Source organism: Oreochromis niloticus, linkage group LG11 (assembly GCF_001858045.2).
Source record: "Oreochromis niloticus isolate F11D_XX linkage group LG11, O_niloticus_UMD_NMBU, whole genome shotgun sequence".
In the NCBI taxonomy this organism is placed as follows: Eukaryota; Metazoa; Chordata; class Actinopteri; order Cichliformes; family Cichlidae; genus Oreochromis; species Oreochromis niloticus.
The window spans coordinates 11,893,572-11,918,255 of NC_031976.2; the positions used below are offsets into that span (position 1 = coordinate 11,893,572).

At 39.0% G+C, this 24,684-nt stretch overlaps 3 protein-coding genes across 7 annotated transcripts; 1 reads left to right on the forward strand and 2 right to left on the reverse strand.

Annotated features, from left to right (window-relative positions):
- Positions 1-1,757: 1,757 nt before the first annotated feature.
- tmem147 (transmembrane protein 147) lies at positions 1,758-12,113 on the reverse strand. Of its 5 annotated transcripts, XM_025911700.1 has the most exons (9): positions 11,972-12,113; positions 11,666-11,719; positions 7,615-7,717; positions 6,438-6,507; positions 6,265-6,330; positions 5,994-6,130; positions 4,666-4,750; positions 4,322-4,443; positions 1,758-2,582 (listed from the first exon to the last, which is right to left on the reverse strand). In XM_025911700.1, exons 3-9 carry the CDS (start codon positions 7,689-7,691, stop codon positions 2,462-2,464), a joined length of 678 nt encoding a protein of 225 aa, XP_025767485.1. In that variant the 5' UTR covers positions 7,692-7,717; positions 11,666-11,719; positions 11,972-12,113; the 3' UTR covers positions 1,758-2,461. The 5 variants fall into 5 exon arrangements, with proteins under 5 accessions (XP_025767485.1, XP_025767486.1, XP_019220613.1 ...); XM_025911701.1 differs by lacking the exon at positions 11,666-11,719 and having other exon boundaries at positions 11,972-12,106; XM_019365068.2 differs by lacking the exons at positions 11,666-11,719; positions 11,972-12,113 and adding an exon at positions 8,386-8,727.
- A 309-nt stretch (positions 12,114-12,422) lies between these two features.
- On the forward strand, positions 12,423-14,302 carry LOC106098111 (piggyBac transposable element-derived protein 3). Its single transcript, XM_019365066.2, has one exon. The coding sequence runs from the start codon at positions 12,463-12,465 to the stop codon at positions 14,188-14,190; it is 1,728 nt and encodes a 575-aa protein (XP_019220611.1). The 5' UTR covers positions 12,423-12,462; the 3' UTR covers positions 14,191-14,302.
- A 5,295-nt stretch (positions 14,303-19,597) lies between these two features.
- On the reverse strand, positions 19,598-22,338 carry LOC109204091 (macrophage mannose receptor 1-like). The gene is made up of 3 exons (XM_025911372.1): positions 21,466-22,338; positions 20,740-21,358; positions 19,598-20,284 (listed from the first exon to the last, which is right to left on the reverse strand). Exons 1-3 carry the CDS (start codon positions 21,744-21,746, stop codon positions 20,084-20,086), a joined length of 1,101 nt encoding a protein of 366 aa, XP_025767157.1. The 5' UTR covers positions 21,747-22,338; the 3' UTR covers positions 19,598-20,083.
- Between the last annotated feature and the right edge of the window lie 2,346 nt (positions 22,339-24,684).

Below are 24,684 nucleotides of genomic sequence, written 5' to 3' on the forward strand. Positions count from 1 at the left end.
GTTTTATGGTACAGACCCTGCTTTTAAGCATAGTCCTAAAATTTTGGGGAATGTTAACCTTCTTCATCCGTTCCAGTTTTGATGTGTGGTGCGATTTTAAAAGACCGTGTAGTTCATTCAGAACCACTTATTAAAAGATTTCAGTTTATGCATATATTTGACCCATGTATCTCTACTTTTGACTGTGTGGAAAAATCCAAAATAAATTCAAACTTGACCACAATTCTTTTTTTTAAGGCACTAAAGATCAAAGCCCATGTTATTCATGTCCATGATGAGCGTACGTACCTTATGACCACAAGTGTATCTTTCTACAAATCCAGTAAATCTTTTCTATAAATCCAGTCAACCAATCATGCAGCTGTGAAGTATTTTAAGCTTTTACTGTTATTATTGTGAGATTGCACTAATGAAAGCTAAAATCAACACGTAAAAATCTTAACTAGAAAACTAGCATGTAAAACACCAAATGATCCATTTACAATATTTAATGAAATCCTTCTAATAGTATAATAAATATTCAGTTCAGGTTTGCAGGTTGACTGGAGCCTATCCCACCTCCATTGGGCGTCAGGAAAGGTGCATCCTGGAAAGATCATCATTCTATAGCAGGGTTAGCACAGAGAGATAGCCACCTATGGGCAACTTAGAATCACCAATTAACCCAACTACACTAACTGGATGTCTTTGGCACGAGAGAGGAAGCCAGAGCATCTGGATAGAACCTATGCAAACAAGGAAGAAAACGTAACACGCTGGATTTCAATCCAGGACCTTCTTCGTGGGAGGAATTGTTGTCCCTTAAACCCAATAAGAAATCAATTATATCTGTAATATATAAACAACTCATGGATTTAGATGTCCATTTGGTGGTTAAATTAGGGCTTGGGAGTGGGAGTTAGGAATAATCTTTTCAGATCAGCAATGGGAGAAAGCAATATCCAATGTCTGTTATAGTACGTCCTGTGCTAGGTTACAACTTATTCAAGGTATTGTACAGGGTTTACTATTCGAAATCTCGTCTGTCCGAGATCTACACACAAGTGGTGGATCAGTGTGAGAGATGTCATGCCACTCCATGTGACCTGAGTCACATGTTCTTTCTGTGCCCAAGACTCCATGACTTCTGGAGTCAGTATTCAGTTAGTCTTTCCCAGACTCTTGGGACCCAGGTCTGCATGAACCCTTTTTTGGCTATTTTCGTGTTTCCAGTTAATACTGGTCTAACTACTCCTACACACCTCAAAATATTAGCCTTTACATCACTTTTGGCTAGACGTTGTATCTTAATCCATTGGAAATCTTCAAAGACACCTTCAGTTTCTTTTTGGTTTCGAGATGTTATGTCGTTTCTTAAATTGCAAAAGATTGGCCTAGCAGCAAAGGCCGAATATATCGTGTCTGGGGCTCCTTTGTCAACTATTGCAAGTCACTGAACGTTTTATCAGCTGATTAATATTATCACCCCCCCCCTTTTTTAAAAATTTTATTATTTTTTTAACGTGGGTGCGGGGAACAGGTTGTATTGTAATTGTAAACGAATAATGTATATTCCTCTTCATAAAAATATTTTTTTAAAAACCCAAAAGTGCCAACCACGGCACCCACCGTGCTGGTCATGAACGAATTCAATTAAAAAGATTTAAAACAGAAAATGAGAGTGAATCTAAAGTGATTTTTGAGCAGAGATGATCAGTTAATGCATGCAAAGCCCAAAGTGTGAATCTCTGAATACAAAAGAAACCTTTATGCTTAGATTGTTGTCTTGAGATAGCTGCAAGTGCTTTATTAAAAAAAAAACAAATTAGGCTGATTGTTAAAGGACAGTTGAGAGAAAGAAGACAATACAAAGACATTTATTTATGTCAAAATCACAGAACCTGTCATTAATTTTACAACAGGCATTTCAGATTTTTTATTTAGACCTTAAGTCTTTTCAATAATTAGAAAAAAATGTCCAAGAATGCATGTTTTTACTACTTTTATACAAACAAAAAGACACATATGTGGGCAAACAAACTACTGATGTCATTTGTTTGTTATATATTAAACTTCTTATGTTGAGCGTTAATGCTGGAAAACATTTAAAACTAAATATGCTGTTAACTAAGTCTCAATTCATTTGATATAAAAGTCACATTTCCATGAAACCAACACAGCTTAGGTAAGCCAATCGTATTACAGAAGCCTTCTGATGTCACCACCGCAGCTCTGCAACTTCAACAGATTGCCTGAAAGCACAGTTTTTAACAATGGGTTCATCACAATAAACTGGGAGAACTGGTAAGTGTTCCAGGCAGACATGCCCAACGATATCAACAGTAGTTTTTCAGCCATCTTGAATGTTGTATGGTGACATCAAGACTGATGTGGTGTCAGCTCCTGATTCAGGACAACCCCGGTCCTATCAGGACCAGAAAGACCGTCAAAGGCTTCAGCCCGGGGGGGGGCTGAGGTTTATTTAGTTGGAGTGAACCAGAGTGACAAAGAGGAAAAGCGAGCACAGAGAGATGGCCCCAGTCAGCACGGCTTTCACCAGCAACACTGTCCAGCTGCCCAACAGGAAGACATGAACGAACAACCTGAAGACAAAACCAGGGAAAATGTGTGTAAGTTTCAAATTAAAAGAGCAAAACAACACTGCTGAGACCATCCATCAAACACACAGAGGGATAACAAGTTTATTCAAAATATTTATTCAAACTCTGACCCCATTTTCTACTCACTCCACTCACACCAACAGAACAAGAAACTATTCTTTGCAAGAGTTTCTAAAGATGCCAAACTGTGAAGTCATTCATTGGAGAATTTAACACTTACATGTTGCGCAACATACAACTTAGCAATTCTTCCAATTACCTGCAAATTATGTCCTTTATATATAAAAATATTAGATCATATGCTTGTCCAGTGTTGTACTGCCATCTTGTGCTTCACAAAGGCTTCTGGTGCCACATTTTCAAATAATTTCTCTTCATTTAAAGTGAATTTAAGTCCACAAATCCTGCAGTTGTACTGCAACATTTTTTTCACGTATTTTAACCAGTAAAAATGATGGAAACAGATCATTTTGATTCCGGAACCATATTTCTATTAGTAATTATGTCTTCAATTTAAAAAAAAAGAAAAAGAAAAGATATTTCTAAATATGTTTTGCTTTGTTTTTAAGTGGAAAACTTAGGAAGCTATGTATAAGTTTGAGAGTGTAGCTCCACTCCAGGCTTTTTTCTTTCAAAAATGTCTCATTATTATAAGAATCCCATCAACTCAACAGCAGATCAATCCCAAAAGCTAATTTCAGACAATAAAGCAGCAGTTTATTGAGTCAAAAATATTTTTTCCTAAAAGCTATTTCAGGTATTTTCTACAGACTTTTTATTTTATGACTTTATGAACATTATTTGTACTAATTTTTAAAATTGATAAATATTATAGGCTTTGTGCTGATGCCTTTCATGAATCCTACACCTCCTAGATTTATATTGTTGGAGCATCATTGGTGGAATAATGCACTTTCACCTAAGGTGGACGTTTGGCTTTGATGTAAAATCAGAGTTACAAATATAACTAGAGTTCTATGAATTCTGGATAACTGCTGCAGGCAATGTGAAACACCTGGACAGTCACTGCACCCAACTGCGTCTCCTGTCATTTTGTCATGACTCTGAGTAACAGTGAACGGTCTGGTGCAGAGAGTTGTGATCGATGAAGCCTTTGGGAGATAAAAAATGAGCTCCAACTGAAGGTTCGAGGCTACTGGCACAGGTGGTAAGCACTGAAGCTAGCTAATGGTAACAATATACACAGTATGCGCTTAAAGGCGAAACGATGAAAAGTAGACGACTGCTGGGTGCTCTTCCCCTGCATCACCCAGGTTGCACATGTGACTTTGAAGTACCTGCATGCACAGAGGTACCAACAGAGACAGTCTGTTGGTACCTCTGTGCATGCACATGATGGACATCCAGGTACTCCAGACGATCTGTTGCATTAAATGAAGCACTGAAGCAAAGAATTTGCATCAAGGATTTTTTTGTAATCGAGTTATTCAAGTTACTCGAATTGTTGTAAGCGTGATCTGATATCTTCCTGTTGGTGTTGTTCCTACATCTTCATAACAATGTTAGTCCAGGATGTATGTGCAACATATTACTGTACATGCAGTAATATTGCTATACCCACACAGGGCTGTTTAAATGTTAAATATATTATTGTAGGTAAAAAATGACTTTAACGTGGTAAAAATACAACAATTCTTATATTGTGTAAGCCTATATAATATAAGAATGGTAACATGAAAGATGAAACATCCAAGACTTACTCCATTAAGAAGGCCTTGTAGACACAGAGAGCCAGCAGCACAGTCACAGGCAGCCTGAAGCTCTTTGGAAGGTCGTATCGTGTAAACATCCATACCACTGATGCCGTAGCAATGTAATGTACCTTAATAATGTACCAGAATAAACACTCATATTACAACAATGACGATAATGCCAATTATAACAGAGAAAAGGAACGCAGGAATGAAGTAGTTTAAAGTTCAAATTTCTCTGAACATGCAAAGAACAAATTGTTTCTACTGTGATGTTTCTGTAAAACCGCTACAAACAAGATGAGTCACCAGTGTGAAAATATTAAAAAGGGAGAAGAGCAGCAGTCACTCACCAAACTAATGTTTGAGTCAAAGCTCATCTGGATGTATTTCCAATCAAACTCAATCCCTCTGGCTCCGACCCACAGTGGAAGACACCTGAAAAGCAGGATAGTGAGTTATGGAACGTGTTTTCCATGTTTCACTCAGTGATGTGATTTAAACCAGGGAATTAAATTAACCAGGCTGATTGTCCTTAACTAGCAATATGATTTTTCATATATACAGTTCTTAATAAACTTTAATAGGCCACCTGTCATGAAAACAAAAGTAAATATTTTAGAAGTCTGTGAGAAACTTAAAACTGAAAGTTACCGTTAATTTTTTAGCATCGACCATTACAGAAACATTTGTTGTTTCATCTTTGCTCGAGTTTTTAAAGCTGGCGTTTATCACTATGCGACTCTATCAGTAATTTCCATCCATCATTTACTATTCCTATCATTTGGAGTGCAGCTAGCAATTTGGTGCTATATAAATAAAACTGAATTAAACTGACAGCATGTTTTTGCTTAAAGAGAAGAAACAGGTATGTTTGTTCCGCCTTTAATGGGAACAGTTTTCTTGCATATTTTTCTTGTACTTTGTACTGAGGGAAAAGTAACAGGAAACTAATAATCAAAAAGCATACTGCAGTAAGATATTCATTAACTGTTGCAACTTCTGTGTGTCCATCATGTTAATGAAGTTATCATTTACATGTTTTCTTATGTACTCTGTTAATATTCAAGGTAAGTAACATTTATTTATAAAGAGCCTTTCACAGACATGTGGCCACAAAGTAAATTTAAAAAATTAAATACTATAAAAAACAATATAAAACAGGTTACTTTAAATATTACTTAAATGTATTTAAAGTTATCAACTTTAAGTATTACTTAAATGTTATGTAGGATGTTTTTTACTGTTGTCTGACTTTAAAACAAACACAAAGAGGGCAGCAGAAAGACAAACTATACCGTAGCATTAATGGTGTCATATACTGTGGACAGTGAATGCATTTCATATCATTTATTTAAGTGGCATCTTTCTAAAAGAAATGAGTCAGGGATTTTAATGACTGAGCTATTTTCCTTCCCCTTAAATCCTCACGTTATCACTGGCTCGATTAAAACCAGTTCCTCTCACAAGAACGGCGCAGCCATGGTTAAGCAACACAGTTTTAGGTCCTCACGTAATGCTGCTTACGCTACAGAAAACGTCTCCTGAGCTTGTTTGAGCTTTTGCAGACTTCACTGTGACAGTACATTAAAGAGCTTGATCGTGTGATCGTACATGCATAATGAGCCCCTGTTGTGTAGATGTGTAGCACATTTTGATAAAATGAGACGTTAGTGCTAACCTCGACATCACGAGCTCTGCTGTTGCCCAGCCCATGGCAGCCACCATGATCTTGTACTCTCCTTTGCCAGCGTTGCGAGACATAACGAGATGGAGGCCTAAAAGGTCTGCAAGGTCCACTGTGGCTTTCATGAATTCCTGAAATGCAAACAAGAACATTACAGCCTAATGCTAAAGCTGGTATTCTGTATGCTTTCCTTTCTCTAATGATATACACATGACAAGAACAATAATCTTCCTTTTTGATGTCGTTACTGTGATTAGACACTCACCCCTACAAAGTCATACGCTCCTACTCCTCCTTCCCACGTGGGAAAAAATGTGGCTAGAAACAGCATCTGAAACCCAAAAAGATAAAGAAGCATTACTTATGTTAAGTTTGTGCTTTTTTTCCTGCCTCAAAAAATATGACACAGATTTTCATAACCACAAAAAAATGTCTCACCTTACAAAGTTGGACAAACAGGTACGTTGCTCCAGCTTGGACACATCTCCAGAAGGCATTGTACTCCGAGCTAAACAGAGAACACATGTATACATTTGTCAAACATAAGGCCCGGGGGCCAGAATAGCCCCAGCAAAAAACTCCAATTGAGCCCACTGAGCAGCTTAGATTATGAACTTATTATGATGTATTTTCACACATTTAACAGCTTTTCAGCTTTTTATGAATTAAAAAAAAAAACAGCTTACCATTCATACTATACAAAAATAACTTGTATAGTATGAATGGTACTATACAGCTCACTTTCATCTTAAGTGGGTTGGACCAGTGAAACTTCCCTTTGTGTCAGTTTAACTACACATTTAACCTCTGAAATAGCTTAATATTTTTTTTAACTGCTTAAATTAAGGAATAAATGTATAATTGTACAGAAAATGTAATGGTAGCTCATAGCCTAGAATACCCTGTAATTCTAAAAGACAAAGTTTTTGTTCATTTACGCTATATAAGAACCAGTCCATTTACATTTACTGTGTCGACTTGCATCTGGCCCTCGTACCATATGTTTGACACCCCGAAATTAACAGACAAACAATTAATTGACAAAGGTTTCTGTTTTTCCACCATCTATTATAAATGTGTTTTTTTTTAAAAAAAAACAAACAATCAATGAGGCCACAGTTTTAAAAATAAAAAACATCTGTGAATTAATGAAACTTATATTATTTATTAAATTTAATCGTAAATAATTGTAATTTTACACATTCACCATGTACTTTCACTGGTCCAGCCTGCTTAAAATCAAAGTGGGCTGAATATAGCACATGATTTAAAATGAATTTGGCATGCCTGAATTAGATGAACAGAGCTTTAATATATCCATGCAGTAATGGTGAGAGAAAGGGTTTACATTATGCCTTTAATGAATATACTATGCACACTATGCAGGTCTAAGAGGATTATGTGGACCCTCTCCAAAAGCTCGAACATTACTAAGAAGATTATTAGCAGGCACTTCCCAGTCTGGCAGCATATGTTACCACAAAGAAGAAGAATATGAAAGAAGGGTCTACGTGAACCCATGGATGAGTGTGTTACTTGTAACTGCATTTAAATCTTATACCGTCAAGCATCACTGACTGATTCACACAGAAAACTGATTCACACAGACACTTACAGGCCACTGCACTTGTAGGTTATAAAGTACGGAAAATAGGCCAGAGCAAAACAGTTCCCAAAGTGAAAAAGTGTCATGATGTCTCGTCACAAAATGCAGCTTCCTGCAGAGAGAGAAAGAGAGAGAATGATAAAAGACTGGGTCTTGGACTGGGGAAACAACTGCATTAGTTTAAACCACTCATTGTGTTAGAAAACAAGAGAAAACATCTCTTTAATTATATATGATACTATAGTGATTTAAAACACGGAAAAGCTGCTCACGCCCGCAGCAGACAAAAAGTTTGAAATAGCTCACTGACGGGTTTGAATTACTATCAGTTACAGTTTAATAATATCTGCTTTATTTGACGTCACTGAGTTTTTGGTTCATCCAGCAACATTTAAACCTGAGCCAGCGTTTACTTCTTTACTGTAAAAGTATTTTAATATCAACTCCTCACTGATGCACTGATCCCAGGAATTTAAAATTTTAAAAATTCAAAAACAGTCTGCCGTCTCTGAGTGAGTCGTTTAGCTTGTGTATTTTATATGAATATTCGCAGAGCTAAGGAGTAGTGTAGGGTCCTCAAGGAAATGAATAACCAGTGCATTAGCTTGCGAAGCTACATCCCCGTTCACCCTGTGCGGACACGCCGCGACATCCAGCTAACAAACCCTCCGGCACCTTCTTTTCCTATGTTGTGATTACGAATCTCATTTCTTTCCTTGTTTTGACGTATCAAGACTTTTTTTAAAAGAGAAAAATAGAACGTTACTGCGTTTTAAGTACCTGACAAGTGACACACCGGGTATCCAGTAGCTCCCTAGCTGAATGACAAACGCAAGTAAGCTTTGCTCCACCTCGAAATGCATCCGACAATGCTCTACTTCCTGTAGGAACCTAACAATTGGTTCCGGGGGCCTGTAGCGTAAAACTATGGACTGTATGTATAAATAATCTGTGGCCCTGCTTCCTTTCTTAACCCTCTGAGTTGTATCCTGACCATTTGTGGCCACTTTGCTTTTCGTCTTTCAACCATTTTTGTTCTGTTAATGCAAATAAAATGAAACTTCCCAAAGGTGTGTATTTCTTTCAGATTTTTTAATTTTCAACATCAGCTCCTTAATAATGTCAATAATATTCACTATACACTAAATTGTTCCTCTTGGCTGTATCGTGGCCATTTGTGGCCAATTGAAACCCATTATAACCACCTTTTTTGATTCCTTGTTACTGACAGTACTATATCATGCTTTCATTCTAAACTCAACACATGAAAATTGTAGTTTTTAATGTTTTTTACCAAATTACATCATTTACCCATTTTTGGCCAAGCAAGCAATTTCATGTAATATTCTGAGTTTTCTATAGGGGTGTTTGATGTCTTACTGCACTCCAATGGACCAAAAGAATGACACAATTTTGATTCAGGTTTGATCTTAAAGATGTTAGACAAAGGTTTGTGTTTGTGCATGAAAAAAAAAGTGCCAGTGTGAAATTGCAGCACAACTTTGCATTTGCAAGAGAGAAAAATAAATTATGTTGCCATACGTCCAAGTTCATTTGAATGTCTCTTGATGCAAGCTATTGAGCTTTGAGCTTCCTGGGGAATTTTAACTTTGATGTTCATAATGAAAGCACCTCTAACTTTGTTCTTTTCATTAAAAAAATGCACACCAAAATATCTACTCTCCCAACAAAAAAAACAGAGAAAGAAGTCACAGGACACTCTGCAAAGTTCAAAGCTGTAGCTGTAGCATAAACAACAACAAATTCTGTCCTGGGGTTTATACAGGTGCAGTCATTTGTAAAGCTATAAATAAACCCAGCAGCAGGATTTAAGGACAGGGGGGGCTTAGCCCCCAAGAGATGCACACGATATGAACGAATGTAGTGAATGAGCACAAAATTTCACAAACAGAAAAAGACTGAGAAATTGCTTTACTACTTTTTTGGACCGATTAAACATCCTAGGCCACCAATTGATCTATTGCTTTATTTCCGTCTGTTTTACAATACAGTACAGCAAGAAAACAGAGGAAATGTGTTTGCTGCATCAATAACAAGAAAAAAACTGAAAATAAAAAAATACATAATTTTTATGGCTGCAATCACCAGTTACTTGGTGGGTGGAAGCATCAAAGAGTAGCGTCCGTTTTTAAGAGTGGCAAATCGGTCAATCACTATGTTGTGACTCAGATGCTGAAGCGTGTCTTTTTCAATAGACATGACTGCAAGTCTGTGAAGTATTTTCTGACCCATTGTTTGACGCAGCCAAATGCATCTGAGTGTTTGCCCTTAAGTGTGTCACACAGCTTGTTTACAGATAAAAGCTTCTGCCAGGTCTAAAGTCTCTTTCTGCAGGAATTTGTGGAGTCCTTCGGTTACAGAAAGAATCAACTGAAACATCAGTAGTGCATAGACTGCTGAGAACTTGTAGAGCTTTGCTCTGGGACCAACAGCTATGGGGGATCCAACTGCAGATAGGCACTCCAAAATGGCTGGCAATGTCTCAAGAACTGCACTGATTGATTGCAACTGACATGCCCAGTGAGTGTTTGAAAGTTGCACAAGCTCAGTTTTTGTCAATCCAAGCTTTGCCTGAGTCTTTATGAACTTATGATGATTGACTAGGGAGGTGCTGAAGAAAGAATACACACACTCCAACAAGCTGAAAAGCTCCACAGCCTCTGGGACAGCCTTGCAAGTATTGCACAAAACCAGGTTGAGTTGATGAGTATAAAAATGCACATAGATAGCCTCAGGATGGAGCCTTCTAAAATGTGCTTGTACACCTCCAGTGGAGCCACTCATAACGGCTGCACCATCATATGTTTGTGCTACACACTTAAGTTCTGCAAGACCATTGTTTTGGATCTGCTGCTGAATCTCATTTGCAATGGACTGGGCATCAAATGATTTTATCTCTGCTAGTGCAAGGAAACGCTCCTTCACTGCCCCCTCTGACACGTACCTGACACAAACAGCTAACTGCTCTGCGTTTTCATTCCTTGCCTTATCTGCCATGATGGCATAGACTTTAGACTTTGTCATTTCAGATACAATGACACTAGTAACTTCCTGGGCACAACAGTCAATCGTGTCATTCTGGGATGTTGGCAAGAAATACTGTGTATTTGATGGGGGGTTATGTTTTTGAAGAAAAGGATCAAACTCCTTTAAAAGCTCCATGCACGTAAAAGCTCCGTTTGGGCTGTCTTCACCTTCATCACTGACCAAACTATCATGTTTGATGTTTTTGCCAAACACTCTACATGGGAAGCAGAAAGCTGCATTCTGGTTGACTGAATATTCTAACCAGTTGTGCTTTTCAAACCAGCTGTGGTTAAATGCTCGCTTCTGTGTACCAAAAGTATCATGTGGATAGCTCCTCAGCTTCACCTGTCTGGGCCCTGTGTCTTTGTCACCTAAATCAAACCCTGTAGTAGAATGAGTTGCTGCAGCTGCTTCATCATTTTCCCTCTCTTGGCCTGTTTGCTCTCCTCTCTCTGTAATAACTTGATCTTCCTCTGCCTCTTGATCCATTTGCTGCAGCTCCTCTGTCTCTCCTTGCTCTTTCTGACTTGAACTTGCCTGTTGACCTTTTTCTCCCTCAGCCTCTCCTTCTGCCTCACCCTACAAGATACATTAAAACATACTGAATTGTAATGTAAATTGCTAATATCATGACTTCTGCTCACGCGCCACAGTAATTTGTTGCTCCCAAATATTTTGAAGTTACAAACATTACATTTTGAGCACGCATGTGACTAAAATGGTTGCAATTTAAAGCCCTGAAAAATATTACTAAATTACTTGAATTGAAGTAATATTAAAATAGAACCCTCAAAAATATGTGAGTCAGGCTAATTTGACTTATATATATATATCTTTGCTCTCTCCACTTTCTAACCTTGACTCTCCTAAATAAAAGCTCAAGTTAAACAGGTGTTATATGTTGTACCATGACTGAAATGTTTCATATTTCATATCCATATTGAGTTCCATAAAATTCTAATCAGACTGTCTGCATCACAAATGACTCCATCCTGTGAAATCTTTGACTCACCTCTCCAGTAGAGGTCTCTCCCCTCTCCCTCTCTGTGCTCCTCTGCCCTGACTCCTACAGGTTAATGGGGATGGAGTGATTATTATTATTTCCACTGATGATAACCATACCTGAATGAGCTCAGCTCCATTTTTCAGAGCTAAAACGAGTGACAGAAATTAACATTATGCTAACAATTTAACTTAGTGCGCTAGCCAGGTTTTTATTTATCAAAATGGGGAGCACCTGGTTCATTAATTACATGGGACTCTCTGCTGTTAGCTGGAGCTAACTAATTGTTACTACCAGCCAGTGATGAACACTTACTTTCTTGCGTATATCCATGATTTCTTGCAGTTTGCAGCATGTACTCTAGTGTGTCCGCGGGTGTAGACGAGCGGAGTGTAAAGTAGCAGTGAAAACGAGGACTGGATTTTCAGTAATGTGGCTGTCCCCTGTGAACAACTGGAACGGATTGGATAACGAAGCACTGACGCTACCTTAACAGTGTAAAGTGAAAGGGACCTGCCGAGTTATCGTCATATTTATGTGAATAGCGAGAGATTTATATTATTATTTTTTAAACTCATATTGCAGCATCTTTATATTGAATTTGTCTGCAAGTTCTGTTAAAAAAATCGAATAAGTTTAAAAAAAAAAAAAAAACCCACCAAATTATTTAGGGGGGCTTAAGAATATTTTAGGGAGGCTTCAGCACCCCTAAAATAGGCCTAACGACGCCACTGCCCAGCAGCTTCAAGATCATTTTTGCTCTGGCAAGATGGTCATATTCACTGCTTCAAGCACTTGACTATGTGATGCACTCAGAAAGCGAAGATGACGAGGAATCCGCTGCATCTGAAGAAGAGGCTGCTTCTTCAGTCTCCTCAGAGAATGACAGCATCACTACCAGTGATGAGGATTACCATCCAGTGCCCGATTCCTCTTCTTCAGCAAGTGAGAATGATACAGAGACAGCAGTCGAGGCAGAGCGGCTAATGGCAGAGACGGTAGGAGAAGCGGCAGACGCCGGGGCGCCGGTGGCTGAGTGGATGTCTCGTTCTGGGAATATTGAGTGGTTTCCCACTGCTGAGGAGACCATGCGCTACAATCCAGTACCCACTGGTATCACTCCAGGGCCCACCCTGTATGCAGTTGCCCGCATTAGCACCCTGAGATCTGCATTTGACCTGTTTGTGACAGAAGAGATCCTTCAGCTGCTGTGCACCCACACAAACCTGCATGGGAGGCGAAAGTGTGAGGATTGGAGGGATGTGGATGATGTGGAGATGAGAGCGTACATTGGGATTTTGATTCTCGCTGGTGTCTACCGCTCAAGGCGTGAAGCATCGCGTGGTTTGTGGGCTGACAAGACCGGACGGGCAATATTCCGTGCTACAATGCCCCTCTACCGCTACGCCCAGATCAGCGCTAACATCCGCTTTGAGAACAAGCTCACCCTCCCGGGACGTTTCAGGAACGATAAGCTTGCTGCATTTCGCGTCCTGTGGGAAAAGTGGGTTGCTCGTCTCCACCTGCTGTTCAATCCAGGAGTTGATGTGTGTGTCGATGAGCAGCTGGTTGGATTCAAAGGTCGGTGTGGATTTCGACAGTATATGCCCAAGAAGCCTACAAAATATGGCATTAAAATCTGGGTGACCTGTGATGTGGCAACCTCCTATGCTTGGAAGATGGAAATTTACACAGGAAAATCACCTGGAAGTTCCCAGGAAGTTAATCAGGGAATGAGAGTTGTGCTACAGCTGACAGAGGGGCTCCAAGGACACACTGTCACTTGTGACAACTTCTTTACATCATTCAGCTTGGCAGAGGAGCTGCTCAGAAGAAAACTAGCTCTGGTTGGCACAATCAGGAGAAACAAACCAGAGCTCCCTCCCCAGCTTGTTCAGCTGAGACAGAGGAAGATTCTTTCATCTCTCTTTGCCTTCACCAAAACAACCATGGCAGTCTCCTACATGCCCAAGCGAGGGAAGAATGTGCTTCTTTTGAGCACAAAGCATAGGGAACCAGCAGTCAGTGATGGGGAAAAGAAGAAGCCAGCAGCAATCCTTGATTACAATAGGTGTAAAGGTGGAGTGGATAACGTAGACAAGGTTGTTGGCACCTACAGTTGTCGGAGGAGAACCGGTCGCTGGCCACTGGCTCTGTTCTACAATCTTCTGGACGTCTCAGCATACAATGCCTTTGTCCTGTGGAAAGCAGTGCATCCTGAGTGGGAGTCCACCAAGACCCACCAACGAAGGGTGTTCCTGGAGGAGCTGGGCCACATGCTGGTGACTCCAGAAATTGCAAGACGGCCTTGTGCCCCACACTCAAAAGCAGCCGCTGCTATTGTTGCTGAGATACAGCAGTCAGAATCAGAATCAGAGTATGACCCACAGCAACACGTTCTCACTCCCTACAAAATGAGGAAAAGGTGCGAACTGTGTATAAACAGAAGAAGAACGGCAACCACTTGCTCCAGCTGTGGAAAGAGTGTCTGCAAAGATCACTCTGCTGTGGTTTGCGTGTCCTGCCTTCCCTGAGTGCGCGCGCACACACACACACACATACACACACACACACACACACACACACACACACACACACACACAGAAAGAGGGTGTATTTTGTACAAACAAGCAATAAAAGGCTGTTTTTGGCATGACTAACAAAGTGCGAGTTTCTTTTATTGGAGTCATTACTCACAGGAATAATACAAAATATTAATATTAATAATAATTATTTTTGTTACTGGCACTGACCTGCAATGATTTAAAAAAAAAAAAGGTTTCGTCATTCAACTGCTGAAAAAATTTGAACTTTATTGCTATTTCCCCCCAAAAAACACAGTAGCAACATATAATTTGACTGGTATTCAAAGGGTATAATTTCTAATTTTGAATTATATTTTGGTTTTCATGACTAGGACTGGTTTTCATTTAAAAAATGAAGTTGGTCTAAGTAGAAAAATGTTTTAATATATATGAATTTTATAGCATTTTGTAAATGTAAACAAGGGGTGGCCATTTTTGGCCACGAACAGTCTGAGAGGGAGTTTTTTTGTTTTTCTGCCACTGCAGAAAAACACAATGTTGCATAAATGTCATTGATGCTGTTAATTATTGCTATGCATCTAACCTTCATCATGGTTAGCAAATAAATCAGATGGCATGTATTATTTAGAAAAAAAAACTGGGATTTTATGATTTTCATAAATAGAGAACTATTTATGAGTTGTTACGATTATGTGCTCTAACTGGTATTTAAAGGGTTAAATTTCAGAATTTTAATGAAATTTTGATTTTCATGAACAGCCCTGATGCTAATCTAAAAAATCATGTAAAAAAAAAAACTGGACATTTTTCTTAATATATATGAAATTTATAGCATTTTGTAAATGTAAACAAGGGGTGGCCATTTTTGGCCACAAACAGTCTGAGAGGGAGTTTTTATGTTTTTGCTCTCTCTGCACTAAAATAACAATGCATTATAATTCAATTCAATTCAATTCAATTTTATTTATATAGTGCCAAATCACAACAAAAGTCGCCTCAAGGCGCTTTATATTGTACAGTAGATAGCACAATAATAAATACAGAGAAAAACTCAACAATCATATGACTCCCTATGAGCAAGCACTTTGGCGACAGTGGGAAGGAAAAACTCCCTTTTAACAGGAAGAAACCTCCGGCAGAACCAGGCCCAGGGAGGGGCGGCCATCTGCTGCGACCGGTTGGGGTGAAAGAAGGAAAACAGGATGAAAGACATGCTGTGGAAGAGAGACAGAGATTAGTAACAGATATGATTCGATGCAGAGAGGTCTATTAACACATAGTGATTGAGAAAGGTGACTGGAAAGGAAAAACTCAGTGCATCATGGGAATCCCTGGCAGTCTACGTCTATTGCAGCATAACTAAGGGAGGATTCAGGGTCACCTGGTCCAGCCCTAACTATATGCTTTAGCAAAAAGGAAAGTTTTAAGCCTAATCTTGAAAGTAGAGATAGTGTCTGTCTCCCGAATCCAAACTGGAAGCTGGTTCCACAGAAAAGGGGCCTGAAAACTGAAGGCTCTCCCTCCCATTCTACTTATAAATACTCTAGGAACAACAAGTAACCCTGCAGTGCGAGAGCGAAGTGCTCTAATAGGGTGATATGGTACTACAAGGTCATTAAGATAAGATGGGGCCTGATTATTTAAGACCTTGTATGTGAGGAGCAGGATTTTGAATTCAATTCTGGATTTAACAGGAAGCCAATGAAGGGAAGCCAAAACAGGAGAAATATGTTCTCTCTTTCTAGTCCCTGTCAGGACTCTTGCTGCAGCATTTTGGATCAGCTGAAGGCTTTTCAGCAAGTTTTTAGGACATCCTGATAATAAAGAATTACAGTAGTCCAGCCTGGAAGTAATAAATGCATGAACTAGTTTTTCAGCATCACTCTGAGACAGGATATTTCTAATTTTAGAGATGTTGCGCAAATGGAAGAAAGCAGTCTTACATATTTGTTTAATATGTGCGTTGAAGGACATGTCCTGGTCAAAAATGACTCCAAGGTTCCTCACAGCATTACTGGAGGCCAAGGTAATCCCATCCAGAGTAAGAATCTGCTTAGATACCATATTTCTAAGATTTTCAGGGCCGAGTACAATAACCTCAGTTTTATCTGAATTAAGGAGCAGAAAGTTAGCGGCCATCCAGGTCTTTATGTCTTTAAGACATTCCTGCAGTTTAACTAATCGGTGTGTGTTATCTGGCTTCATGGATAGATACAGCAGCGTGTCATCTGCATAGCAGTGAAAATTTATGCTATGTCTTCTAATGATGCTGCCTAGGGGAAGCATGTATAATGTAAATAGAATTGGTCCTAGCACTGAACCCTGTGGAACACCATAATTGACCTTAGTGTGTGAAGAGGACTCTCCATTTACATGAACAAATTGGAGTCTATTAGATAGATATGATACAAACCACCGCAGCGCAGTACCTGTAATACCTACAGCATGTTCTAATCACTCTAATAGGATATTATGATCAACAGTATCAAACGCAGCACTGAGGTCTAGCAGGACAAGCACAGAGATGAGTCCACTGTCAGAGGCCATAAGAAGATCATTTGTAACCTTCACCAAAGCTGTTTCTGTGCTGTGATGAGCTCTGAAACCTGACTGAAACTCTTCAAATAAGCCATTCCTCTGCAGATGATCTGTTAGCTGTTTGACAACTACTCTTTCAAGGATTTTTGATATGAAAGGAAGGTTGGAGATTGGCCTATAATTAGCTAAGACAGCTGGGTCTAGAGATGGCTTTTTAAGTAAAGGTTTAACTACAGCCAGCTTGAAGGCCTGTGGTACATAGCCGATTATTAGAGATAGGTTGATCATATTTAAGATTGAAGCATTAATTAATGGCAGGACTTCTTTGAGCAGTTTTGTAGGAATGGGGTCTAAAAGACACGTTGATGGTTTGGAGGAATTAATTATTGAAGTTAACTCAGAAAGATCAGTTGGAGAAAAAGAGTCTAACTTAACATCAATGGTACTAAAAGTAGCTGTAGATAATATTACATCTGTGGGATGATTATTGGTAATTTTTTCTCTAATGATAAAAATTTTATTTGTGAAGAAGTTCATGAAGTCATTACTAGTTAACGTTAAAGGGATTGTTGGCTCAATAGAGCTCTGACTGTTTGTCAGCCTGGCTACAGTGCTGAAGAGAAACCTGGGGTTGTTCTTATTTTCTTCAATCAGTGACGAATAGTAAGATGTTCTGGCTTTGCGGAGGGCTTTCTTATAAAGCAACAAACTATTTCTCCAGGCTAAATGATGATCCTCTAAATTTGTGACACGCCATTTCCTCTCCAGCTTACGAGTTATCTGCTTTAGGCTACGTGTTTGAGAATTATACCACGGAGTCAGGTACTTCGGATTTGAGGCCTTAGTTTTCACAGGAGCTACAGTATCCAGAGTCGTACGTAGTGAGGAGGTAAAATTATTAACAAGATGATCGACCTCTGTTGGAGTAGCGTTCAGATAGCTGCTCTGCTCTATGTTGGTACAGGGCATTGAAGATGATAACAGTGGGTGGATTATATTCTTAAACTTAGTTACAGCACTTTCAGAAAGACATCTACTTTGATAAAGTCTACTCTCCACTGCTGTGTAATCAATTATTGTAAATGTAAATGTTATCAGGAAATGATCAGACAGCAGAGGGTTTTCAGGAAACACTGTTAAATCTTCAGTTTCTATGCCATATGTTAAAACAAGATCTAGAGTGTGATTAAAGTGGTGGGTGGGTTCTTTTACATTTTGGGAGAAGCCAATTGAGTCTAATAACAGATTAAATGCCATGTTGAGGCTGTCATTTTTAGCATCTACATGGATGTTAAAATCACCCACAATAATTATTTTATCTGAGCTGAGCACTAAATCAGATAAAAAGTCTGAGAAATCAGAGAGAAACTCTGTGTAAGGCCCAGGTGGACGATAGATGATAACAAGTAAGACTGGTTTCTGAGTTTTACAGCTGGGTTGGACAAGGCTAAGCATCAGGCTTTCAAATGAATTAAAAGTCTGTCTTGGTCTTTTGTTAATTAATAGGCTGGTGTGAAAAACTGCTGCCAGCACTGCTACTGAATTGCTAGTTCAGTAGCAAAAGTGGAACAAAACAAAGTGGCGCATAGAAGTTCATTCTTTTCTTTTTATCAATGTTGATGTGAATCAATTATATGCCCCAGACTCTACTATTAATAATACAAGAAATTTCAGTAGCAATGCAGTTATATAAAATTGAGAGATTTGAGGTTGTCGTCCAGCTGGTGCAGTGGACAAACAAACTGGTGTTTAAAGGGTTAAAAAATAAAAAAGTAATAATTATTTTATATTTATGGAAAGAACTGAAGTTACTTAAAAGCTTTATGTAGAAAAAATGGCAAAAAACCAAAAATAATAAAAATTACAGACCTAATCTGTAGGTGGCCACTTTTGGCCACGAACAAGCTGAAAGGGTAGTGATTTTGATCAGACTCAGAGGGTTAACCCATATCGCTCATGAATTATCGGATTTTAATATAAGTAAATAAATCTACTTTGTTTTGTTTATTGTATAAAAGGGCGTCAAAATGCAATCCTAGCTTTGTAACACTCACATTTAGAAACTGCTTACGATAAAGACGGCTGAACAATTCTTCATTGGAGCCATGTTTTATTTGCAGTAACAGACACAAAGCATCAGATTTCCTAATTTAGAGTGTAATGGTTCAAAACATGAAGGCCAAAAAAATCGTAAGTGTTAAGAAATCTTAAAAAAAAATCATAATATAATAAATGCAAATAATAATATAATAAATGAATAATGATAATTTATAGATGATGATGGAGTTTATTCCTCAGTAACATACCACTTGGCACATTTTCATTTTAGAAAAATCACTAATTAGATCTTTAAAACTAAATTATCTGGCTTATTGGATTTCAGTGGTGAGAAGTGCAAGCCCTATCTTGGGACATTGCCAACCTCGGGTAGTTTTTCACCAGTTATAACTTAATGAAAGTTATAATAATGGTTAATAATGTAATTACATTTTTTATTGATTATTATGAAAGCTTAAATGATTGTCCAAACTTTTAGATATAGTTCGTATTCATGAAACTGTAATTCTAAAGTAGAGTCAACCTAAAAGCAGAATGTTAAAATGCATTAGATTAAATTTTTTCTAAATGTTATATGATATATTTTAACATGTAGTTGTCCTCTGCTCTGCTTTTCTCTCCACACAGCAGACTTCCCTCACATTTCTTCTCTCCCTCTCTTTTTCTTTTCTGGTGCGATTTTGCTTTAATGGAGGCTTGCAAAGACCCTTCCCACCACTAGAGCCCAGGTGGTAAGTTATACTTCTCTTAATATGTTATTTAATTGCTTAAAACATCAAAATGATGCAATCTGTCTTCAGCAAACAAGAAATATATCAGTACAGACTGAGTATTTTAAAAAACTAAATAATATTCTCACATGTTTTGAGAGCTAGAGTTGTTTGAGATGGTTGTTGAATTGAAATATTTTACTATAACCTCAACAGAGCCAACATTAGGAGCCTGCACCACTGTAGCAGCAGCAAGTCATGATTTCATGGTAATGAAAAATTAATTATAAATGAAAAGCAAGGCAAACCGAGACAATTTATATGTTGGATGCAGAGGTTTAAACACAACAAGTGAAACATCATCTGCACTTCTCATTTCAAAGTATCTACAACCTCAGAGTACACCATTGTTTTCAGAGATCGTTACATAAGTATATTGCATAAAATGTGTTACAATGAAAGGACTAATAATATTAAAATCAAACTTAGAGGTATACACTAATTAAATATATGCTAAAGAACTGATAGAACAAGCATTATTGTAGCATTTGATGTTAAGCTGCCAGTTTCATTGACTATGGGGTTACTTGTATGCAGACAAAGTTTCTTCTTTCTGCGCAGTCCCTGATCATCCACATGCTGTTTGTGTCAAATTTGGACAAAGTCCCACAGTGTTCCCAGTTGGGCGGACAGTCTGGCAGCATATCTTTGGGACCTGGTTTGTCTCCATTTAACCAAAACCATTTTCCTCCCATGAAGCGCAAGCCAATCCAAGCCTGAGAAACACAGGACAAAAATGGGAGAGTCAATCCTGGCTGTGCAAGTGTTGGTAGTTTTCTGGGAAAGCTGAAAAATGCAAATAAACTGGCAAATCAATCATTTACTGACAAAAAGATTTGTATTTGCAAATTAAGCCAGACACAAATGCTGATTACTGAGGCTTTAGTGAAGCTTTTTCTGAAATGAATATTGATCCTTTAAAAAAAAAAAAAAAATATATATATATATATATGTTTTTACATGCACTTCTTTTCTAGAGTATAGATTTTAAACACATTGGACTAGAAGAGACATCTCCACAGCACAGCATGGAATTCAGCACAGCCTTAAAGCACTGAACTAGTAGAAAGAGTAAAGGCACTTGAACGTGAACTCCTCTGGTGTTTAATGCAGAATCTATGAACAAGTGATGCATTTAAAAGAACATCTGTAATTAAAAAATAACTCAAACCTCATCAGTAGTTGCTCTGTAGATCCTGTCTCTGACATAGTTGTACTGAGAGACATCGGTCAGGCTCAGGAGGTCGTACTTACAGCCAGAACATGATGTTTTCATCCTTCTGCAGTGAATCAAGGCATCCTCCCATGTCTTGTTCTCATTCACCACCACCAGGTTGTCAACAAAACAAAAAGGGTAAAACTCTTTAGAGCATGCATAGGCTACCCAGCCTCCGGTAGAAGCAACTACAGAGCCACAGTCTGCAGTGACTGGCTGTCCTGGTGCCCAGTTTCTGTAGCTAGATCCTAAACTACCCGTCCAGTTCCAGGTCTTGCCCCCCACTCGATACAGTCCAATCCAGCCCCCTTTGTCAATATCACCTGAGTTTACCTGGGTGACAGTGGCTAGGTAACCATAGTTTTCCATACAGTACTTTACAGCGTCATACCAACTGAGCATAACACTGTGGTACTGGATTACATCACCTTGGGAACAGTAGACATTATTGATACTTGAACATTGTGCACTGTACCACATGAGGTCATTTCCTACAACTGCACAGTAGTCCTGCTGTGCAGAGGCCCATTTGATGGTACGTGAGAGGTCATCACCTGAGACACCTTTACCGGTTCTGAAATCAACACAACAATCATCTCAAACTCAGCTACTCAGTTTTGTCATATTTATATAGACAGACATGGACATTCACATAAAGGTCATTTCAAAAAAGACACTCACCTTAGATTTATAGACTTCCAGACTGAGTCATCTTCAGGATCTCTGAGTAGACCAATCCAAATGTATGGGATATTCATTTTGCCCAAAAATGGTATCATAACATTCATATTTATCATGTCCCAAGTAACCAAGTCAACATAATTTGTCTGGCAGAATAGTCGTGCTTGTGTCCAGTTCTTTTTCCCCATATAAATTTGTGTGTTACGTTCAATGCTTCCTTCCAAGCCACAGGCAGCAATGAGTACGAGGTATAGTGCCAGTTTAAAGTTGCTTTTTCCCATATCTGTTACTGTTTGGACAACAAGCCACACAGATCAGTTTTCAGAGACCGTATTTGCTATCAGTCAGTTTATGATGTGATCCGTGGCTGCTGAACAGCAATCACCCTGCTTTTATAGCAACCAGCTATGTGATCAGTGCCACCTACACACACCTCAACATCCAGCTGACCAATAGGAACTCTGCACACTTTCAAATACAATTCAAATGGCCCTTAGTCACCTTTGACTTTGTTCTTCAAGATGCTTTCCTCCAAAACTCTAATTTTACTGTGACACTATATGTTTTTAGTTATTTGATAAATGCTAGTTTTATTGATGTTTGTACCAATCTTGCAGGTATTCTAGTGTGATCATTGCATACCAGTGGAGTGGCCTGCATTTGCATGAGTTTTCTGAGGTTTCTCCTGTTTCCCTCACAGTACACAGACAGAAAGGTTAGGTTGATTGAAGGGTCTAAATTGGGATTATATGTGGAAGTGAGAGTATTTTTTTCTGTCTGTCTCTCTGTGATCAGTGATATTTATTCTTTTCTGCCCCCACATTCTACTACCTAATGAATTACCATTTCCCATCTCCAAGAAAGACTGGACTGGCATAGACAGCCTCAATGACTACAGGCCTATAGTCCTCACGTCTGTAATCATGAAGTGTTTCGAGCACATAGTGTCTCTGCACATCAGAGACTGTCTACCCCCCATCCCTCGACCCCCACCAGTTTGCTTACAGACCAAATTGATCCACAGAGAATGCCATTACCATCACCCTTCACAGAGAGCTGAGCCATCTGGAGAGCAGGAAGAGCTACATGAGGATGCTTATCATGGATTGCAGCTCAGCGTTCAACACCATACCACCAGACATCCTCACCACCAAATTGGACCACCTTCAGATCCTCCCTGCCACCGGTCCTGGATCAAAGTTTTGCTTGCAAACCAGCCTAAATCAGTCCAACTCGGCCCCCACCTCTCCCCCCACTGTCACTCAGCACCGAATCCCCTCAGGGCTGCGTTCTCAGCCCTCTACTGTACGTCCTGTACACATATGACTGTACACCAACCCACCTAACCAACGTCATCATCAAGTATGCCGATGACACCACTATGGTTGGACTCTTCTCTGTTGGAGATGAGACAGCGGACAGGGTGGAGAGAACTTGTCCCGCTGGTTCTCATAACCTGAAGCTGAACGTCCTTAAAACAAAAGAACTCATAATGAACTTCATGAGGCACAAACAGGTCCACTCCACTCTCATTATAGAGAGAGAGCGTGCTCTCCTACTGCCTGGGTGTTTGGTACGCAGTGGGCACTATTGAGAACAGGAAGGCTGCTCAAAGGGTAATTAATACCGCCCCAAAAATCTTTGGCTGCCCTCTGCCACCCCTGGAGGCCATCGCCAGATCCTCCTGTCTCAGAAAAACCAGGACCATCAAAGGTGAGCCCCTTGCACCTGACCCACCACCTGTTTGTGTCTCTGAGGCACCAATCCACATCTCCAGACAAACTAACAGCTTCTTCCCCTGGGCCATTCAAACTGTAAACAAACACTAAGTTAAATAAACACACAAAGTACAACCAGCGGAGTAAAAGGCTCTGTTCCTCTGTGTCTTAAAGTTTTAAAGAGATTTTCTACATTCAAATCCAGCCAGTCTCTGCGCTTAGATGGCAAATTAAGGTTAGGTAAATGTCTGAATTTGAATCTTATTTTATGAGACATCCTTGCCTTGACCTCTGTCTCCTTGAAAACTCTTAGTGTTTCAAATGACAAAAGTGCAGCAGCTAAATGAAGATAACAGGAGAAAGTAAAAGAGCAAAGCTATAGACCCACAGCCTCATGGGTTCCAAGATTTAGCAAAACTGTTCAGATATAACTTTAAGTGAAGAAGACTTTTACTTTATTTTTCAAAAACTTTAAAAATGGATCTATTAAAATAGTTGCTTTTGTGCGGCCCCTTTTTTCTGAAATATTCAACAGACTCACGACAAAGACAACTGGCAAACGTGTGCAGGGAAAATCAACCAATGATCATCATGAATTCAGTTCAAGTCAGTTTATATAGCTGATTTAAACACGACAGGCATTCACCAAAGTGCAGCATTCAACACAAATTCCACAAAAACTGGGACATTCTTTAAATTTGAACAAAATGAAAACTAAAAGACTTTCAAATCACATGAGCCAGCATCTTATTCACAACAGAAAGTATGTAACATAACAAATGTTCAAACTGTGAAATTTTGCAATTTTATGCACAAAGTGAACTCATTTCAAATTTGATGCTTGCTACAGGGATCAAAATAGTTGGGACAGGAAAATGTTTTCTGTGATGTAGCATCTCCTCTTCTTTTCAAAACTGTTTCTGCACATCAAGGTTATGAGTTCCTGGAGGTTTGGTGTTGGAATTTGGTCCCATTCTTGCCTGATATAAGTTTCCAGCTGCTGAAGAGTTCATGGCAAAATGTTTAGCATAGTTAGATCCTCAGGTCCCCCAAGGCCTATATTGCTGTGAAGTTTGAAGACGATCCACCCCAAAGATTGTGGGTAATAAACCATGCAAAAATGAAAAATAATATCTTCAAAAGTGTGGACACTTGACTGCTAACAAACAGACAGACAAACAAAATAAGGGAACTGATTACAAACTACCTCTGTTTGGGGGGAGAAAAATGGCAGTAAATTAAAGTTATTCTGAAGCTGAAAAAACAAATGAAAATAAAATGTTTTCTGTTGGGATTTGAAGATTTTTACTGGAGAAAATAGGCAGCTAGAAAATTCATTCTTAAAACCTTAAACCAGACCTCCTTCAGTGCTGGTTAACCTGAAAAAACTGATAAAAATCCACGTTTATCAGGCAGAAGTTCAGAGAAAACGCTGGACTCAGCAGTCAGATAGCTCTCAGTCACATGGTGTGTCTGGTTCACAACAACAACAACAAGAAAC